The sequence below is a fragment of the Strix uralensis genome, chromosome 8 (genome assembly GCF_047716275.1).
Source record: "Strix uralensis isolate ZFMK-TIS-50842 chromosome 8, bStrUra1, whole genome shotgun sequence".
Lineage (NCBI taxonomy): Eukaryota > Metazoa > Chordata > Aves > Strigiformes > Strigidae > Strix > Strix uralensis.
In genome coordinates, this window is record NC_133979.1 from 12,401,288 (window position 1) to 12,423,281 (window position 21,994).

Genomic DNA, 21,994 nt, shown 5'->3' on the forward strand with positions numbered 1-21,994 from the left:
TAAGCAACATAGAGAAACCCCTAATAGCAAAATCTTAAAAAACAAGTAGAAAGCGACTGGACTTTATCTGCAGCCACCACGGTAGTGAGTCATTGCTGGCAAACTTGTATAACTATTTCAAGAGCAGGCCTTTCTCAAATGACCTCAGTGGTCACACAAAATATCTTGTGCCACAAACACAGGCATTTTTCTCTTTTCTGATTTAATGGCGCTTTCATTATCAAATTAAAATGTCACTCAGATGCCCATCATGGTGTTTCTGCAAAAGAATAGTAGGCTGAAACCCTCATGCATTTGAGTCGCACAGAATGCCAATCAGAGCCGCATACTGATGGTGGAGCTGTCAATTACAAAACCCACAAAGATAGTCAAGAGCTGCTAAAGCCTGAGGGGCCGAGCTGTTAACATTTCTTGGATGTGATGAAGTTCATGATCCGGAGTGCCAGAGGCAGAACAATTCTTGTAAGCCAATTGTAGCTGCCATCTCGCATCATTCAACATTTGCTCATCTCCTTTCTTCTAGCCACATATTGAGCCAGCAGGCTACAGAAAACTAGAAATGGGCACTCTACATTTTAAATCTATCTAGGGGCACATTTTATTGCTTCAACTGCTTCAGACCACACAGCACACACTGTCATTGCCAGCACATTGATAATGATAATGTGCTACATCAGGTGTAACTCAAAGCAAAACATTTAGAGTAAGGCGGGATACAGCCTTGCTGCCTACCGTTCTGCTACCACATGAAGCTATCCAAGCTAACATAATTGTAGATATATACATTTGCTTTGTGTTTTTTTCCTGCAAGATTCACAGATCTCGCAGAGATTGCTCTTCCGTAAATCAGACTGCAAAACATCCCGCATGAAGTGCCCCATAGAGAACTATACATTTTTCGAACAAATCCAACTTTGTAAAAATCACACTGCTGTTAGTAGGTACACAATTCCATAACAAAAAAAATGTGTACAGAACTGAAGTGGATGAATAAGCATCTCCTTCTTATCTGATGACAATGTACTTATTATACTGCTGCATATATTGCTGCTTCTCTGATTATGTTTCTTATTTCCAAATGGAAGAAGCAGTATCATATTCTGCAAAGGCTGCCTAACAAATTAGCAAAACATGGTGCACAGCATTACAAGAGCTTATGTTTGATTCTCGTTTTATAATCCTGAATGCTGCTTACAACAGATGGGTCAAGAACTATGCAGCAAACCAAACAATATTACTTTCTTAGTGCTTTACTAGTAAATAGCTTCATCTCACAAGCTCCATTACTGTGCCTGGAAAACACGGCTATCCCGATCACACAGAAAGCTGTTGCAGTAAGCCAGGCGGGGCTATCATGACTCTTACGGCACAAAGGTGCAAATCTCCTCTACATTTTCCAGGTCCAAGCACATTATTCCAGCTCCTGATTCTCATGCTCCTAGTTACAGTGAAAGCATCAGCTGGGTTGAGCGAGGTAGTTAAAGAGCTAGTGGAGACAGCAGAAAGAATATAATTAGATGACACCGTGGTCCCTTAAATTTTGCTGAGATTTTGTGCAGGAAAAACCAGTAAGACAATAAATTTATCCGGAGTAAATGAGGGAAACAATTCATAGTCAGTAACTGTAAACATCTGCAGTTTTTAAACAAGTGCCTGCACGAGGGTCAAGTTAAAGGGAATTTATTTCACTAAAAGGAAAATGCACTCTTGCTTTTTTTCCTGACTTTTTTTTCTGACTTTTCTCCTATGAGACTAGCACACATCCTGAATTAAGATTTTCTGTGGTTCTCTACACTGTTATGTGGACATCAATCTTAACAAAATTTCACAATTTGGATAAGTTAAAAATCCAGCTGCTTTCAGAGGATTTAGAAAAAGTAACAAAATTTTTCCTTCTGCTTGCATTTGGCAGACGTCCGTCTTCTTTTAATCTCAAATAGGAAAACGTCACCATGGTTAATTCCTTCATCATGTCTTGATCAAGGACAGCATGTCATCCTCATAGGACTGGAATCTAAACCGATTTAAAAAAAATTAGTAATACAAACTCAGTGTTTGGACTACTAAAAAAAAATGTCTGCAACTAAGCTCATGTAATTGAATATTACAAAATACACTTTAAGAGACAGATTTTGCTGCTTTTCCTTCAACATGGAATTTAAATTGTGAATTGTAGAAACTGAAAAAAGTCAACTGCTTGAGATTATTTGAGGACTGATTTCTCTTGCTGTTATTCTTGCACACAAAATGTATGTACTTATACATATCCAAAACAAGGAAAAGGAGTTTTTTGACAATGTGCTCTCTAGGTTGTCCCTTCATCCTGGGGTTTCTTTCTCTTTGGTCCAAAATAACTTGAGTCTTACACCTATACAGCAGCTCTACAAAGTGTATGTCATGATACCTGAAGAATGAATAGGATATGAGATGAGAACATGAAATGAAAGGCACATAAAACATAGTGGTTATTATGAAGTAACAATGAAATAATATCAGCAAGTAATTTGGCAGATCACTAAATCAAAACAGTTAACACTGAAACCCCACATCACACCACACAAAATTGAGGGCATTTTGTTTTAGATAGGATCCCAGTGAGATTCCCTGCGCCAGACGCATCCATACGTACATGGCTCAATGCTGGCCAAAAGGCCAAGTTCTAGTTTGGACTCTTATGTCCCCAATTAAATATTGTTGCATTTTGTAGACTCCTGGAATAAAGCTTTCAGTTTAGTTTCCCCCAGATAAACCCAGGACTACATTTCAATCAGCATACAGTAAGAAACAATTACGGGATTTGCTTCAAAATTGCAGGACTGCTCCAAACAAGTCACTAATGAAGACACAACCAGAATGGCTAGAGTGTACTTTTTTTAATATTTTAATTAATAACAAAGGGTCACAGATCTTTGAATGGTATTTGGTTTATACATCATTTATAGCCTAATAAATAGACAGCTTCCAGTCCTCAATATGCTTTTTCATAGTATCTCATAAGCTTGTAAAGCAATAAATTCCACTTGAGGGGGGAAAACCCTGAAACAAAACCATAAACCAGCCTTCCCTTCCCAACTGGCAAGGACTTATGTTAAAGAGACAGATGACAAAGTGCATGCCCCATCAACTCTCCCCTTCATTACAGACTGTTAACCTCACAGCAAATACTACCAGTTCACTTAAAGGCATGGGAGGACACCATTAGCAGGTCTGGTGATGCAGATCTTTTACTCTCCTTCAGTTACTGCTATTCAGTCAGAGGAAGAAGAGTCATTAACAACAACAGAGGACATTAACAACAGCAGCAGCCTTCACCTACATAGTAGTTAATTCCCATACACCATTAACAGCAAGGGACTGAAAAAACATATTTGCACATCTGACTTTATAAGTAGAGTCATGATCATCACGTCATTTTGACAGGCAGAATTTCCTTGAGTGCAAGACACTACGGAAACAAGATGAGCCAATGAACCCTCCTCTTGTTGAACGTGGAGCTCCAGCCACGTACCAGGAGCACAGTGTGGGTTAAGAAACACTGAGACAGAAGTTTAAGGAACTCTGATTACAGCTCTGTCAGAAGTTTCCAAACTTTGGTTCAAAGAATTACATGGCCTGATCATGTGATATTTGCTATTTTTCTAGTTCCAGCTGAGGAAAAACTAAACAAACAAAAGAAAGGAATGAGGAGATAGAAAGAAGAGGAAAAGCAGAATGCTTACACTGAAAGAGACAGGAAATGCATCTATCACACTATAGCCAGCTAAATAGATGTAAATATTTTCAAATGTTACTTCAGTATGTAAGCAAATTCCTCAAGGAGGTTGTATGACTGAATACAAGGAAAGATGGCCCAAATCCCTCTTTCTAAAAAGATATGATGCATGCTAAAAAAAAAGTCCTGTTCTGCTTCTCCACCAAGAATTGTGACTTCTCATGAAATTAATTTCTTAACAGCAAAGATAATCAACACATACTTTTATTTATTTGGACTACACAAGAACACCAGCTGAAGAAGATTAGGTTACATTAAACGGGCCTAGGAAAAGAAAGTTTTAAAGACATTCCACCAAAACTCATGACCCACTTCCATAGCCCTGAATGAAGACACAACATGCAATCAGTGCTACCCTTTGGGAAATGCACGCTAGGCAGAGGGGCACTAACAGCTGCAGACCACTAACAATGGCAATGTGTCAGTCAAAGGAGTTGTGAGCTTATCATTAAACTGATGCAGAGTTGCCTCTGTTGGAAATCTCAAAGGCACGTATGTGATCACCAAGCATCAACTCTTCTGCAAACTCTTCTACATTGGCAAAAACCCTTTGTGAAATGTCATCTTTGCACAAACACACTGAAGATGTTTCCATCCACAAAAAAGGCACAAGGATCCTACTTTCTTATTAAATTCCATTCCAAGTCTTTGACATACTAGGAATTAGATCACTGGGCAGAAGAAGGAATTTCAGATTAGTCTCAGCAGTAATAAATACATAGAGATCTGAAGAAATACAGCTATAAGTGATTTCTCTATTAGAAAGGGCTTTATCATTGTACCATCTCTTATAATTCACAGAATCCAACAACCCTGCCTGGAACATCTCAATTAATAACCCTTATCAATTCCTAAAAAAGTGTTGGGATCCTTGTGGACAAAAGAATCAGAAATTTAAGCTAGAAAGTTTTTTTTTTTGTTTTAAATAAATAAAGAAACTAAATGCTGAATTTATAAAACCAGATTCAAAGGATGCACATAAAAAAAAAATCCAAGAAAAGTCCATGGCACATTTTGTATGTGACCTCATGCTGCATATTCCTCCAAGAATTGAGTAATATTCCTGATCTCCTTTGGTTTTTATAAACTTTCCCCTTTTTTAAAAATTTCTGTTTCTATTACATCTTACCTTTAAGACTAGTAGCACAGAGAAAAAGCAGAATTGTGTTCAAATAGACACAGATAAAGAGTAAATAAAACAGACAATTTCAGGCTTTGTTTGTGTTTTTAAAGAAATGTGGAAAGGAGAAAACAACTGGCTGAAATACCAATTGTTAGACTAAACAAAAAGCATGAAATACAGAAATTTTATTTTCACAGAAAGCAGCTGTTTACCAAAGAAAGGGAAAAAAAAAAATAGATGACTGCTTCCTGAGTTTTCAATTATTTATTAATCTTTGGACAAAGAAACTTTTAACTTAATGATGAAGTAACTTGCTGATAATCAACATAATTCCTGCTTGTATATTATTGGACTTTTATCTATTCTAGCTTCCATAGATCCAAAATGACTAGTTTCCATCCTCAGTAATAAATATCAACATTTTGGTTTTACAGATAAGAGACAAAGATGACCTAAATGGAGGACAGTCACTTTTTTGGAGATGGGATGTGTTAGGGCTCACTTAGTAGTCAATAAAAACTCTCTCAGCAGTCACTTGGGATCCCTACCTGAACTGCTTTCTAAAGGAATTAAAGAATGTCTAAATAAATTCTGTTTCCCCAAAGTCAGAAATGATAGTGCTCCCTAATATTAGAACGTGTAATTCTCAAAAGTTGCAAAAATTAAGTGCTGTGAGACCTTTCAAAACTCACTGTTAGCACAATGGCCATAAAAAGTGAGCCAATTAAAAGTCTGATGGGAAATAAAACACTCACCTATCACATCCATTTTTGGCCAAATAAAAGAATGCAGGAAGATAAATTGAAATGTCATCATTTTGTTGCTGTAACCCTTAAGTCTTCATCACCAACCCTCATCTGTTACATCTACAAATAGGCAATGCTTTCTTTGGATCCGGAACAGTGTTTTTCTATTTGTAGTGTAATGAATCCAGCAGTGCAGGTCCGAGAGAGAGAAACAAGTGCTAGAGAGATGAGAATAAATAATTCAACCCAATCAGAATTCAGGAATCCCCCGGTCAGACTAGTAGGAATCAGTACACCTGAAAACAAAGATACTGCCCCAAAGCCTACAGTTGTGGGGGAAAAAAGATCAACTAAGAATTCCTGAAGCATCATAGCCAAAATTACAGTTTTACTAGATTAGAATTTAGATTTAGATTTAGAATGTCAAAGTCCAGTGCTTAGCAGTTTTAAAAGCCAAATGAGAAAATCAGTTACACTAAGGTTTTAATCACCAAATCTTTCTTTTGAAAAACGTAGTTCATTTCATTGCAGAATACAGCCAGGCTATGGAACACTTCATTTCAGAGAAACTCACAGTGTTTAGCTAGGTGTGAGAGCACAATGGCACAGCAGAATGCAATGGAAAAGATCAACAGTGATTTATTATTCACTATTTCCCATATCATTGGAACATCAACCAAAATTATCCCAAAGACAGTAAAACACTGACAGAAGGAAGCATTTCTTTTCATGTAATATGCAGTTAATCGATAGATTTCTTTACATTGGTATGTTATAGGAGACAGATGTACAGATGGGATCAAAAGCATCCCCAACTTGGGAACACCAAAGCTTCCTCTCCTCAGCAGCTGGAGAGCAATGCTGGAGCAAAAATTGCTTCTCACCGGTGTATTTTTCTCCTTTCCTAAACAATTCTAGGGAGCACTTTGAGACAAGACATTGGGGCAGGTGAATCTTTGGTCTGGCCATTTTTATCTTCCCACAAAGAAAGTTCAACCCTTTCTGTTGCAGTAGCAAATCTATTGCACAGGCAAGTGGCAGAGACCAAACCTTAGGGGAATAAATCCCACTTGGAAAAATCTCTCTCAGCTACCTGATAGCAAAACTCTAACAAGAACAGTTCACAACACCTTCCTTTTGTGGTTTCTTTGGTAACTTTGCAGGGGTAAGGGTGATAAAGGTTGCCCTTTAAACTTTTCTTTGGAAGATCTGGACAGCTTAGGAAGGAGTAACAACTCTTCTTAACCAAAGAAAAAGACGACTCTGGATATGGCAAGAGCATTCTTTCTTTTTTTATTCCCCCCCCCCCCCCCCGCCCCGCGACTGGACTGAAATTGAGAGGGAAAAAAAAAAACATTGGTCAGTGAACAAATTGCTTTAGATGGTAAGTAGAGGCAACCTCACAATTGGGGAATGTGATTTAGCAGTAGTTTTACAAAATGCTGTATATAGTCATGAGGCTCTGAATTTCTCTCACTCTTCTTTCTGAAACAGTAGTCCAAAGAAACCTGTCTTCACTGACCTATATTAGAGATAGTTGTAATGAATTCAAACAGATATCTAATTAATCTAGTAAGAACCACACTGAAGTCTTAAGAAGAGGAAGGCTACATATTGGGAGGAAAATGTTTCCTCCAGGAACATTGCTGTAAATACATAACCTGACCTGGAGGAACCCTTGCAGATGCTGTGACTAAACATGCCCTCACAAAACTAACAAAAATCCAAATTGCTTTAGGGTAAATAAGTAAGAATAGCCAGAACCCTTAACAGTAAGAACAGCTGCAGAGCCACCCAGAAAAAAAAAAAACCACCCTCTTCTGTTTACTCCATACATTGTTCTAGTGAATGCTCTTCTGCTAATATAACGTCTTCTTTTTTCTTTCACATCAAAGAGCAGCTGCTTGTCTGAAAAGGCCATCCAACCAACATCCAAACTGCCATATGTAACCAAGATGAGTCAGAGAACAGGATAAAGTTTGTCTCAAAAAAACTGTGAACAGCCCAATTAATCAGACCTTTCTTCATCTTATATCACCCCTAGCTTCACTGAACATCAGTCCTACATCAGAAGGAGGTTATTTGTGGCTCTGCAAGAGAGAGGGAAGTGGTTTTCTAAGATGTTTGGTGTACAGGCCAAAGGAGAGCTCCAAGGCTCAGCGTTGACGGAAGTTTCACTTTTCAACAGGACAAATTCTATCCTCTCCTCCTCGTTAATTCATCAAAATAGTAACGCTTCACAAAAATCACCTAAGCCTGAGTTTCACAATGATGAAATACAGCTTTGAATCCTGTACAGATCAGAGTCCCTGACTCAGTCAAATGACACAACCACCTTTGGGGATTTCTGCCTTCAACGATGTAAAAAAGGGTCACTAAAAGAGGATGAAAAAGAACAGGAAGAAGGCACTGAACATTTTGCAGCTGTATAGGACACCGCTCACATTTTTCAGGTCTTCAAGTTTAACCCTTTTAAAGTGTCAGAGCAAATATATTTCGAAGTAGGAATTAAAAGGTCTGAAATCAAATTGAGAAGTATCCAAACATATTCAATATGCAAATCAAAAACATTTTGTTTGTTGGCTTTTCAGATTATCCTTCTTTAATGAGCTGGAACAGATTGCATGGTAGACAAGGAAGAAACAGCACACACATGTTTAGTCAATTTTCTGTCCCGCCCTTTGTGGTCCTGATTCTCATTGCCGAGAGCTGGACTTGGGCCTCAGCTAGTGCCAGGAGTAGCATTTTGGCCTGTTTTCATTTCTGCTGTAAACTGAGAAAATCACATAGGCTTCTGTGTCACGTAAGACTACAAACTATTTCATAGAAGTTAATTGTTTGGTTTTCTCAAAAGCAACTAGAGAAAACCTCATCTGAGCCTCACAATTCAATTCAAACATCCATAACCTCAAAAACATCTTACAGCAACAATTGCTACACAACTCCCTCCCTGACACGGCACATCAGACGCAGCTGTAAGTAACCTTTCTGCTGCAAAGTAGCCTTCATCATGTTTTGTTCACTGCAGTGGGCATCACACAACACCAGCTCTCCCACCAGCCCTTGTGAGGTCTGGGGTCCTTTAGAATACTTCACCAGTGCAGATTTGGCAAGTGTGCCAACAGCAACGTCATGCTTCCTCAAGGAAAAAGCATATTCTGTATTTATCAGCTAATCAAAACCTACCTTGTCCTTCAGTTCTAGAACAACTTTAAACAGTAAAATATATTTTTACTAAGCAAGAATTACTGTCAAGTTTCCAGTCATAAGACTGGAAGCAGAACAAGTAAACTAAAATACACCTCTGGATTATATTTAACAGGATTCCTTCAGTCTCTCACCTAGAGTTCCTCTAGTTTATCATCTCTGTAGGATGATAGAGTTGAGTCTCTCACCTAAAGTTCCTCTAGCCTATCATCTCTAAGGATCATGGTTTCACAGCATGTCACTACCTGACAGATCACCATTCTCTCTTCTGCTAGGCAATTCTCCTCAAGCACAGCAACAAGGCTTACTGCCTTCTTTCAGCATAAATGAAATATTGTTTTCTTACCTAATAGATCACAGCTGTTAAAAGTATGTCTTGGTTTTACTGTCCTTCCCCAGCATGCAAGAAGTCTGTATGCATTTGTTTCACCAAACTCTTCCCTGCCTTGATGACCTACTACATATTCTTAAAAGTTATGCATGGCATTCTTAGCACATACTGACAGCAAAGCTTTGACATCTCTGGTCACATTACAGCAAAGCAGAAGACAAATTTAGAGGCAGACTGAGTAAAGTAAGCTGTCTCTTCCCATACACCCCGTTTACAAAACATCCCCACAGCCAGCTACAGAGAAATATAAATTAGGAGCTGACAACGAAGCTGTGTCTAGATACCACAGCACGTCCATTCTTCAGAGTAAGTGACATGCTTCAGAGGCAGGCTTGATAAACAGTATAATGTTCCCTTGCTGGAATATGCGTGATTTCCATTCAACAATCAGATAAGGATCCCCTAAAACATATCCAGGGGGAAACAAAAGGGAAGTAGATTTCTCTTCGGAGGCGGAACAGTGCTTGCCTGCAAGAAGGGATGTATGTCAAGCCAGACAGGTGCAGAAGAGTTGATGCTTGGTGATCACATAAATGCCTTTGGGATTTCCAGAGGCAACTCTTGCATCAGTTAATGATAAGCTCCCAACAACTTTGATTCAGGACAGGCAGCAATAAATCACCTGTTTCCACAATGTGTGCTGGTACTTTGTTCATTATGACCAATATAAAGAATACAATGACGAACACCAGTGTTTTAACATAAAACCATATCAAAACCCATGATCCCACAGAACATATAGTCCTTGCAGTAAACTGTATAGCCAGCTAGAATGAGACTAATTCCTTTAACGGTCTTAATGCAGTATTTCTAACCTCTTTAACTGAAGTTTTGGGAATGATCACTACTTAGATAGTCCAATCCATTCAATTTTTCTTAAGTTATTCAGAGAGCAAGAAGGTCTTTGTAGGAAGATATTCAGTAACTAGAAACTTAACAAGCTTACCAGTGCAGAAGCTGACCAAAACTGAAGTAACTTATCTCTGAGTTTTAGAACAGTTTTCTGAAGGAAGAACATGAACTGTGGCTTTTTATATGCTCTTCTTCCAAGAGGATAAAGCAACAGGAGGGCCCCATGTCATTTATGAGCTTATAGATAATCCCCAAATTGGGTTTTGCTACTGAAGTAAAATTAGCCTTCTGTGAATGCAACGACTGTAAAAATCTTTGCTCAAACAACAGTTTCAAACAGAAACTTGTAAAGTTAACTAGTTGTAACCATATCCACCCCAGGAAAACATACATACATAAAATTAGGTTAATGCTACTGTGGTGAAGAACTACAAGCAAAGTAAGTGTTCCACCTTACAGATATGGAGGGGAAAAAAGAACTGAGCCTTTTCTTTATAGACTTTCCAGTTTTCATACAACTAGACTCGTTGGTTAAAAGAACACAACAATGTGCAAACCCAGTCCTAAGAGGAACATACCAAGAAAGAAATCTATCTCACAGATACCTGGCACCTTCATGGACATTCACTTGAAGAACAAGACCACCTAACAAAAAGTGTTTCCTATTTAATATGCACACTAATTGCAACTATACGTATTACAGGGGTTTTTTCGGTGGAAACTTATTGGCCATTACGTTACTCTGCTCAGAATCAAAAATGGGTTGAAAAGCTTATGAATCACTCCTTTTTGCTTTTAAAATATTTGTCCATCAACTTTTCTGCCAAGAATATGGAGAACCCCTAGTGTTTGAAGATTTATTAATAATCTCTAGCAGTCCAAAAAGTCCTCAGCTACTTTAGAAATTCTTGCAAAGAATGTTGTCCAGACATTCCAATTCTAAAGCACATAAAAACTTAGGTATCTGCTGCTTGAATTTTTGTTGTTGATACTAAGGAAAGCACTTTTTTCTCCCCCTCATCCAAACAGAACAAAACTCCATGTATTTATTGCACACTTCTGCCTTTTCTATAAATACATTACCACTGTCTTCCCTTATATTCTTGGTAAAACTGTTTTTCCATGAACACTTCTTTCTTATGAAACTGAACTTATTGGGGCAAACAGTATAAAACTGCTCTAAACAATGCCCAGCCATTCATATTTTTTGCTTTACATTCTTTTCCCACATGGTTTGGTTCATAATTACTTCCAGCTTCAGGAAACTGGCCCTTTTAAAAGCACCAAACATAAGTTTTTGACTTTGTTTGCACTTAACAAATCAAGTAATGAATCAATTCTATCTAAGAAGCCAGTAATTCAGAGTTCTAGAGTCTCTATCTTCTCTATTGACTGAGGTTGTGTCTAACACAGGAATTCCGAAGTTATCTAACGGAGACCTACATGAGGAATCCTTATAAGAATTCCAAAGGATCAAAACTGAAAAAAACTGCAATGAGCTAAGAGCAGCACAACAAAGAAACAGAGATGGCAGTTACATCCCACCCAAACGTGGGAGGTTTGATGGATGAACAACAAACAGCCTGGTAATTGAATTGCTGAATAGCTAGAGTTCATTTTCTTAAATATTTGAAGTGCTCAAACAATTAGTATAGATTGAAAGAGATTAGGTAGAAGGACATGAATTAAAAGTCAAAGAAAAAACTGAAATGAAAGAGAAATAAATAACCAACTGCCAGGAAAATACCAATGTCATAAAGCATGCTAAGCCTTGAAATAATCTTTCAGAAAAAGCATCAAGACACTCTTGCTTGTGATGGTCAAAATCCCTCCATCTAGCCTGTGCAACACACCCTTACCCCTGCCTAGGCACTGGGACTTCTCACTTCTTTTCTTTTTCCCCCCTCAGGATCATAGGAATACAAAAAGACAAATGGGAAGGAAAACAGGGCAGAAAGAAATCCCACAGCAGCAGGCACAGGGAAAGTCCAGCATTCCAACACGTTTGTTGCTTATTTTTACAGTGCTTAATGGCGAAGTACCACACATAGACACAAACAGTTTCAAAGCAACCTCCCACCCTAGGAACAAAATGGAGGGAAGGCACTCTGTTTCAATTCTTCATTATTAAAACTCTGAAGTAAAGAAATTTCAACAAACAGAAGTAACCCAATCTGTGTGTTTCCCTTGCCCAAACTCCCTCTGTTTTTATGGTCTTTTCAAAGTCTAGATCAAGTTTCATTTGAGTTTGCAGGGTGAAGATTGTTATTTCTGGCTTCCCCCCCCCCCGACTCCATTTCTTTGTCTTTTCTTTATAAAGCAAAGTTTGAAATTATCATGAATATTAAAAAAATCTTTGTTGCACCTCCCAAATCTACTCTATGTCTAGCAAAGCACTGAGCCCACTGGAAAAAATATTTCTCCTTTTAATTAAGTACTACCTAAAAATTCCCAAAGTACACAATATAAAATATATACCATATATTGTATAAATACAGTATAGTAACTATGTTAGTACTCTGTTATTGTGGTCAACCATACTGATCTCGTAGTCATTTTTGTAATTGAGAGGGGTAGCAATTTTTTTTCCCTGTTTCTACTCTTAAAAAAATTTACTTTCAAGTTAACACATCATAATACCCACTATCTTTTTGTTTAAGTGAAGAATGATTCCAGTAAGCTCAATCACATCTTCTAACATTTCAAACTTTATGAGGCAGTGGTTCTTCTCCCAAAGTCAAACCCTGGGACACTTCCTCCATCATTCATCTGTCAAGATTTTAACATCCAAGGTTTCGAGCTGTCTGTGGCAGCAGGTGAAAAGATCCACCATCACTCAAGGGGAGCTTTTTTCTCGCTATTGTTTAGAAGCATTAAATTGCCAATCTAACTGCTAAAGTACATTTAAAAATAGCTTTTGAAGGATGAGTTTGAAAGGAGGACCGAAGTAGCAGTCACTAGTTTCCATCTCACCAAGTAAGTGGTACGTTGGCAGACTAAGGAAAGCTGGTAGAGAAACACGAGGGCAACAATGCAAGGGAAAAGCCCCAAATCACATGGATTATTACAAAAAAGGAGCTTTTCACATGCGCAAGACAAGTGAATCTACACTTCTAACATGCCAAGGCATAGTCAAAGTAATCGTTAAGGTGACTAAACCAAGCATTCACAGAGTCGTAAGTAACAGAATAATGAATGACCATGCAGCTGGGCCCACTAAATATGCATTAAGACACAGTCTATAATTAACTACATGATCATATGTTGATTCTCCTACAGAAATCTCATGTAATTCAATGCAAACTTAGATTTTGCTCAGAGAACAATTCAGAATTTATAGTCAATGAGACTCTTGTTTCTAGGACCTGGCCTGCCTCAAGGAACTACTACAATATAAATATTTAATAATAATAAAAGCATGCAACCCTTCGCCAAGCACAGATGTTAGAAAGCGACTGCAAATCTTGGCATTTGATGGCACCTAGTAATCCACTGGCTGAGTCACTAATGTGATTGATGGTCTTAAGATGTTAAGGAACTATTGGCCCCTCCAAGAATTAAGACCTGTGAATTTTATCATATTTTTTCTATAAGTACTTTTCTCTGTGCAACCAGTAAACGTTGCATTTTATTCCTAAAGGTTTTAAAACGGTATGTGGCTCTGCGGCTTGGGAAACCCCTTGACCTGGGAGAAACTGATACAACGGGCCTGTTTCTGTACTTTGTACATATTTTGCTAATTTTGGTAATGATATTATGGTTGGTACAAGCATAACTAAAAGAAACTCCTTTTGCAACAGATCTTTTTCACTTATCTGGTCCTGAGGAGCCTTAGGTCTTGTTTTGACTGAGGAAACAACTAATTCATCAACTATGCTGCCTACAGATGTCCTCAGCTTTCCATTCATCCTGTATTTCATTAACAATCTCCACCTGCATACCATCCTGCTTTTTAAAAGCTAAAAAGACTTTCCAGAGAAGAGTTAGCCTAAGCACAGGCAGCAGAAAGGAAGCATCTTCCTTCTTGATATTCTCCTTTCTGACAAGGTCAGAGTAACAAGACTTCTGGTCAGAACTGGCCATTCCCATGAAGCATCTGTACCGTATCTTTAAAACTGGCCATCCCCTTCCAGGTGAGATTCCTAGCCACAGCAGGCTCCCCAATGCTATAGCAAGGCATGCATCAGACATACAGTTCCCACAGAAAACACTTCTCAAGTACTTCTGAAAGATTTTCTTACTAAAGTGAACAAATCTGGTTCATTACAATTTCCATGAACTCAAAAAGAACCAGTGAACAGAATCATTACATTGCTGTTACCACAACAGAATGTATTATACCTGAATAACATGCCCTGGACATCTACACGGTAGAGGACACTAAAGTACTAATACATGAAAAAATTAAAGATGCTTTGTAGAAAATGTTAGTCCTCCAGGTCATCAGTTTAAGTGACATCAACTAACACAGCCAGAAACAGATTTTGAAGAAATGAAAGATTAAGGAAAAGAAGAGAGAAAACTGATTGTTGCCCCAAGGGCTTCAAGTCACGTAAGACTCACATGCTGTCAGTTAAGTGAACCCTATAAAGTTATGATCTATGGCAAAATTCCACCAGAACAATTATATCACAACAGGCATAATTAAATTATTTCAGCCAACAAGGTCACCAGTGCAGAACATATTACCCCTTTCAACTCTCAGCAAATTTTTTTAACCAGAAAGTGCTTCTACAATAGTACCATCTTGACTGAGTCACAGAAAGCACTAAGTTCCACTGAATTCAGTGTGTACTTAGAAAACGTATTTGGTACCCTGAGCACACATGGTGAACTTGTGAAACAGCAGCAAATTCCTCTAGGCTGTCACCCATTTCTCTTTGAAGATTTAGTATGTTTCATGGTATTTTCAACTTTTTTTCTGGCTCCCTTGCTATTGAAAGAAAAAAAATCAGAGTAATTCAGGCTGGAAGGGAACTCTGCAGGTCATCAGGTCCATTGTCAAAGCAGCGCCAGCTTTACTTCCACAGAAGAAACAAACAACCAAAGGGAAAAAAAAAGCCAACCTAAAACCAAAAGACAATTACAGTAAAAAAAAAAAAGTTATTTCACCTATGTATAGTACTACTTTGTTCCTTAACTTAACCTCATAATATTTATTTTAATTATGCTGATTTTATTACAAGCCTTTCCAGAAGCTAACTTTATGGCTTTGAAAAGCAAACATGTACATTTAAGGTGCTATATAAATATCTTTTAAGTAGTCAACAAAATCTTTCTTTTATTAAAAATAATGGAGAGTCTTTATCATGGGGAGGTTTTAATAAAGAATTTTAGGGTTTTAGAAGCCTTCCAGCAGGTAAAAACTTCACTTGGCCTCATGCTAAAGTATAAGAAGGAGCAGGCCACGTCTCAAGAGAGCTGTAATCGCGGGGAAAAAAAGGATGTAACAGTGGCTTGAGAGAAAGGAAGACTCAATGGGACTTGCTAAAAGCAACAAAGAAAAGGACAACAAACACAGAAATAGGAAGAGCAAGACTGAAGCAGTAGTTTGGACACAGCACACAAGCCGGTATGCCAAAAGTGTGTGGACAGTCAATGGGCACGTTCAATAAATCTAACATTACAAAATAAGCAAAGTAATCTGGAAAAAAACCCAAAATCAGACTACTTAAAAAACGTTTTTCCTTTACCAACACCAAAACATTCATTCAAAGGTTACTTACCCACTGCCCAATTTTGGACTAATCTCTTTGCTTTGACTTCTACATGTATAAATTGAAGATAATGTAACATCTCATCCCACAGTGTTTTAAGGGTACATATGCTATTGTCTCTAAATCACAAGGATGTCCCAATACATAAAGTTCAATAAGAAAATTGGTAACTATGCAACCAGCGTGGATTCTAGTCAGCATGCAACAAAAACCGCACAGAACACTACATTAAATGAGACCAAAAGAAACCTTGACCAGCTATTAATGCAGTAAATGCTATCTTTCCTGTGCACTGTGATACAGAGTCTTTAGGGGTAGGAAAACCAAAAAATAAGTCAATATTCCTTCTCTCATGCGTGTTCTTCTACAGCACCTTTTTGCCAGTGAAGTTACTACAGTTGAGTTTATGTACCCAGCTGCTTCTGTAAAAGAAGCTTTTACCTAGAGACTTTTATCATTTCCTGCAAACAGCAGTTCCCAACACACTTAGGAGGCTTTTCTGTCATTTATGGAAGTTCCCCAGCTGCTCAACAAGACTAAACTCAAAACTGTTACACCCTTAAGTACAATGAAACTTTCTAAACATTAAGAATGGTTTTTATATTCACATTGTACAGGAGATGCATTCTCAAGTCATTCAAAGCCACTAGATTGCTTCAGTGCCTTTTTAAGTAGTAGAGGCAAAAGGCTTTTAGCAGTGGTTTTGCTCCCAATACCAAAATTTCTGCAAGGCTGTTGACCTCAGAAACAGAGTCGCTAGTGACGCCTAGTGTTAAGAAGTTCAGTCTCAATTTGACTGATTTATGGCAAAGAGGATGAGTATCATCCTCCAGCACTTTGTTGCTCTTCTGACATAGCAAATGGTCACTGCCTTGTGTTGAGGTTCTTTCCACTCCAGCTTACAAACAAAAATAGTAGCATCCATTTTTAAAGAAACAAGTGGAAAGGAAATACAAACTTCAAAGCATCCCAGTAAATTGCAGACTGACACACCTCTTGCTTTGAAATGTTTAATACATTCTTCCTCACTTGGAAGATGAACAGTAGGATATCTAGAGCAGACTGAGTGTCATGGCTTCAGGTGAACATTTATAGCCTCTTGATCCGTCATTAAGGAATTAATGACAGTGAACCACAATCCAAGCCGGCCAGCAAAGCCTAGTGTAAGGAAAGAAGTTGTAATTGCCAGGTTGCTGTAGGACTTGGCTGTCCCAGGTAGAAGTGTATAATCCAGTAAGCCAACTGCCCAGGCGACATTAAATTTGCTTACAACAGAAATCTGTAACTACAGAAACAAAGAGTCGTCCTACTGTTCTACTTACAATTTTGAGTCCAGGTTCAGGAGAAAGCCCAGTTTGTCATATTCTGGAAAACAAAAGCAAGGGACACAATATCATAAAAACTGCAAGTGTCTCCTCTGCAAAAGGCACCAAAAAGCAGCAAGTCCTTATGGAAAAGCAATAATCATTTCTAGCAAAATAGCTACATAGTAGTTTCCATTTGCTAGCAGCTGTTATCACAGATTATTGTTACTTCAAGGTGTTCCCAAATTAACATTTCTGAATCTCCAGAAAATACTAAAGCAAGAGAATGTGCAGGTAAATCATTAATTCAGAAATCACTAGAATAACCAAGATATCTGTAGTCATAAAAACAAAGCACTACTGAAACCATGCATACAATGAGATCCAGAGTTTTCTTGCTTGCAGTAGAGATCATTCTGCCCATAATTTGTATGACAAACACTCTTCCTAGGTCCTGACGTGGTAGAGCTTTGAAATTTTTTTTGATTCCTTGTCTATTCCAACCCACAACTTTGTAATCAAGCAGCCCTTCTTCAAGAGAAAGTCACTCAACTGTGGAAAAAATGCTTCAAGTTCATGTGATGTTGTTCAATAGGAAACTGCAAAGTCACAGTTTATGCCACAAACAGGGAAAAGCTACAGAAACAAAGTCATCACTCAGAACATCTGTAACTCCTGTATCAAGTAAGCTTTGCATTCAGCATCTCTGAATACACTGTGATCTTGTAAATCAACTACTTGATACAAAAAATGAAACTACTAGAATTCACAGGAGATACACAAGAAAAACCAAAAGGTGTAGTGTCCTTGCGTTGAGTCAAGCTCAGGGGCCTCCTCACACTGAGAACCACTGGGTCTCACTACCATACAATAAAAAACCAATACAAACAGGGAAGTAAAATATAATCCCTCCAGAGCTTAATGATCAGGATGTATTAAAAGAAGCAAGAATTCTCATTGCCTTTTTAGAAAGAGCTCAGTGGAAATAGAGAAGTTTGCTTTCCTTTATGAAACACCACCAGAATTTCTGCTGCAGTAGTTTACCTAACAAGATCACAAGCTTTTCATCACTTACTGGCAGAACAGGAAAGCCTAAACATGTACTTAAGACAAAATGATTGCACCAGACCAGATAGGTCAGTGTAAACTGTACCATTGATTTCAATCCCATTAAGATTTAATTCCTGAGCCAAGGCAAGAATTACATCTGACATAACTTAGGTAACAGAAATTGCAGAACATGTGTGCACTCAATACTGGCACATACTATCTGTTCTCTGTCAGCAACCGCCTGCCACCCACCATCCTTGTTACACTTGATGTTAGAAATGCACCTGTGCATCTCTCCTCCACCTTTCACATACTGACAGTTGTGTTTCCCCCATGTGCTGCTTTCCTCTTAACTTCCTCCCAGCTTATTCCTCCCACAATAAATTATTTCCTGTCCAGCCTTACCTCCTCCACATGTAGGATCATGGATAGCAACGTATCCATTCCAGAAAAAAAAAAACTTCAATTTTTATTAACTCTTCCTTCTTCCAAAGACAACATCCATACTGAGCAAACAGCAGAGATTATTTTTTTATTATTCTTTTTTCTAAAACATCTACAGCCACTGACCAACCTGTCATCTGTCTTATCCCATTTGAGCTAACATTTCCTTCTTCCCAATAGAAAATACAAGAGGAGGAAATGCAATAAGAGATACATCACCTCTTAACCTCAACAACATCCTGGGCTTTCTACTAACTCAGCACTTCACGAGCTTTGCAGCCAAGGCACCAGAAAATACACACATACTAAATGCTAAACGCCACCGATGACGTACCTCCATTGCAATGTTTCATAAGATTTACCTTCTGTTTGTCACATGCATTTCACCTTCCATAGGTTTAAAGTGGTTATTTTTGATACTCACCAATGATTACTAACAGACGTGTAAAGTAATTGTAAAATTATGTATGTCAACTATCTTGCAACAGGCACTTTCAAAAAAATGTATCAAGTCTAACAAAACAACATTTCAGGTTTCAAACTAGAAGCACAGGTGTGTTCTTGATTTTCAGTAGCATGTAAATTATCCTTTCAGGCTGTAACATCAAACCAGAAGCATCTGTGCTCCTTTCTCTCGCCTGGCTGGTGAAAAATGCAAACTACTGCAGGCAGAGAAATGCTGCTCTCACCATGGGCCATGTCACACTCATTGGGGCTTTTGGAAGTCACAGCATTACTACTGGCTTGGAAATTAATTCTATCGCATGCTGCTCCCCCAGGAAAGACACTAGGAGCCTCTAAATTACAGATTAGAAGTTAGCTGCCTTTTCAGCAAAAATTAGAGTCTTGTTACAGACTTCCAATGTCATTTAGCCATATCACTATGAATACAGGGGCCAAAAGTCACTGCAACACACAAAGTGCAGCCCACATGCTGGCTGGAAGTGGTCTGGATTCACAAAAGACAGATAAAACCCCAAATACCAGGAGAAAGCCAAACACACATAGCCCAGCTGCAGGAAAAGGCAATCCGTGTCTGGAGTTACTTATTTAATTTAGAACAAAATAAAACGCACACCCACTAAATCAAAGACAAGTACAACTGAGTCTAAAATACAGTATGGTCAGGGTGTGATGATTACAGGAGATCGACTGAGCTGATCACAGCTCACTGCTAGAGAAAGGGGCAACCCCACTCCTACCCTTTCCTCCCTTAAAAATACTGGCTGCAAGAGCCTGCCTCGGCACTCATGTAACGTCTCTGTGCCCTAACCTACAAGATTGCTTTCATCTCCCATCACCTTAGTTTAAAGCCTTATTCACCAAGTTAACCATCCACACAAAAACATTTCTCTCTTTCATGCAGTGGGATAAAGAAGTGCTAGAATATTAGAGAAAACAGAACAAAGCAGCTAGAGAGAACAAGGTAGAAATACTCCAGCATCTCCACCAAGAACTAGCTTGGACCAGCTGGCCATGTTAACTCTGGTTTGATGTTGGCCTCTGCCAACATCATCATGAACACCCCCCCGTTAGGGGGTCTCTGCACTGAAGCACAATGCAGAGCTACCACTGGCTGTAGTTCTGGAGAACTCCCTTCAGATCTAACCAGGTTGGAAGGTCTGATCCAGCTCAGGCCATGCCTGACCCACCAGTCTCCAGACAAGGCATTTATATGGCTGTGTGGAATAAGATTATATTTTTTTAAGCCAAAAATGAGTAAAGGTAATAAAGAACTTATTTTGCATCCACTAGAAGAACATCATGGAAGAATCTGAACAAGAATCTGAACATTCTCAGCCCGCAAGAGACTGAAAGGCCCATGAGGGATAAAAGCAACAGTATTAAAAGAGAGCAAGGCAATCTAAGGACCACGCTCACTTGTGCTAGGAAGCTACAGATCTCAGCTGACAATGTGGTACAGTCATGTACAGAAGCACAGAAATGAATGAACATGGGAAACGAAGTTTCATCATGCCCCATAAGAACAAGAAGTCTTCTTAGGTCAGAAATAAAATGCATTTCTACATTTCCAGGAAGATCGGAATTGAATAAGAATCTAATAACTGACAACAATTCACAATAAAGCATGTAATTAGAATTATATGAACAGAAGTACAGCCAAGCATAGCAATTTCTATAAATGATGACAATCTTGTGCCAAATTCAGTGCTGGCATTAGCATGGAAATTTCTCCCAAGTATCCAACAGAAATCCAGCTACCAGGCAGTAAGTGAGAAATCATTGTCAATGTCTATAAACTCCCTACAGACCACCTAAAAAGCCATAAAGCACTGTGTACAATATGTAACAAGTTTTCAAACTGCATTTTGCATCTGAGGCCAATATAGCTATATACCAGCAAAATGGGCAAATTTTTCCCCTTATGCTACTAATCTGAAATCAACAACCCAGGAATTAACTTGGCTCACTGGTTTTATCCTCCAAACTACCCGTAACTGATTTCACTGATGACTTGAGTAGTATTCATTTAGCAGCTAGCTACTTAGAAGTACAGTACAAATAACTTTGCCCACAGAAATAGAAAATTAATTTAAACTGTTTTTAAAAGATGAGCTATATGCGGTTCTAGTTTTCTCTGTGTTGAACTGGTAATTGCAAGTACAGTGGGGAAGGCAGAAGGTTCCATTTTAGTTATTTTATTCAAAATGTTCCTGTTTGACAGAGATCAGTATGACACTCAAGAGACTCTCCTATCAAGAACAGCTCAGACCACCCTGATACATTTCATCCTGTCCAGTGCAGTTTGGTCTCTGCGGAACTGAGGCTCCAACTGAGCTAAGCCTTCGTCACTGTCCACATGCAAGTTCTACATCTGTGGCAAAGGCCAGGTAAAATGACTAACCCTGCAATGAAAAAGGTCAAACACCTCACATTCACCTTGGACAAAGAAAACACATATGGACAGTTATAAAAGTTCAGCTGATGTAAAACAATTCTGCTAGAACTCAAGAGACAAGAAAGAATTAATGAAAAAAGTCATATGCAATGGATCAACTGAAAAGGGCAAAAGAAAGCTTTTCTTCCAGGGTTAAAAAAATACTGCTCAGGATTACTGAGCAACAGTGAAAGTACTGGACAAACAAGGACTTAATGTTGCATCCTTTCCTTAGGATTTTCACTTTAACCTCTTCAGTAATGGAACTTACTGATGAAAGCATTATTTTCTGAGGCTATTTAAATAACTGAGAAAAAAAAAAAGATTGCAAAGCCAAGTTCAGAACAGGTAGAGCTGAGGCCACCTGGGCTCCTCAGCACTGCCCTGCATAGACTGCACACATGCCTATGTTCACCTGCATTTACTCTTTTGCATCCAAGTTTAACAGTCTTTTCATCCAGGTTGTCCAAGTGACATCAGGGAGAACCT

The 21,994-nt window shown here is 38.5% G+C and overlaps 1 protein-coding gene across 9 annotated transcripts in view; it reads right to left on the reverse strand.

Moving 5' to 3' along the window:
* Window positions 1-21,994, reverse strand: part of ST3GAL3 (ST3 beta-galactoside alpha-2,3-sialyltransferase 3) — a 205,134-nt gene that overhangs the window by 120,964 nt on the left and 62,176 nt on the right. For all 9 annotated transcript variants that reach the window (XR_012629841.1, XM_074876235.1, XM_074876241.1 and 6 more), the window contains one exon: window positions 17,131-17,173. Coding sequence is in view for 8 of the 9 variants with exons in the window: in XM_074876235.1 (XP_074732336.1) it covers window positions 17,131-17,173 (43 nt within the window). In the remaining variant the exon portion in view is untranslated. The remainder of the gene's footprint in view (window positions 1-17,130; window positions 17,174-21,994) is intronic.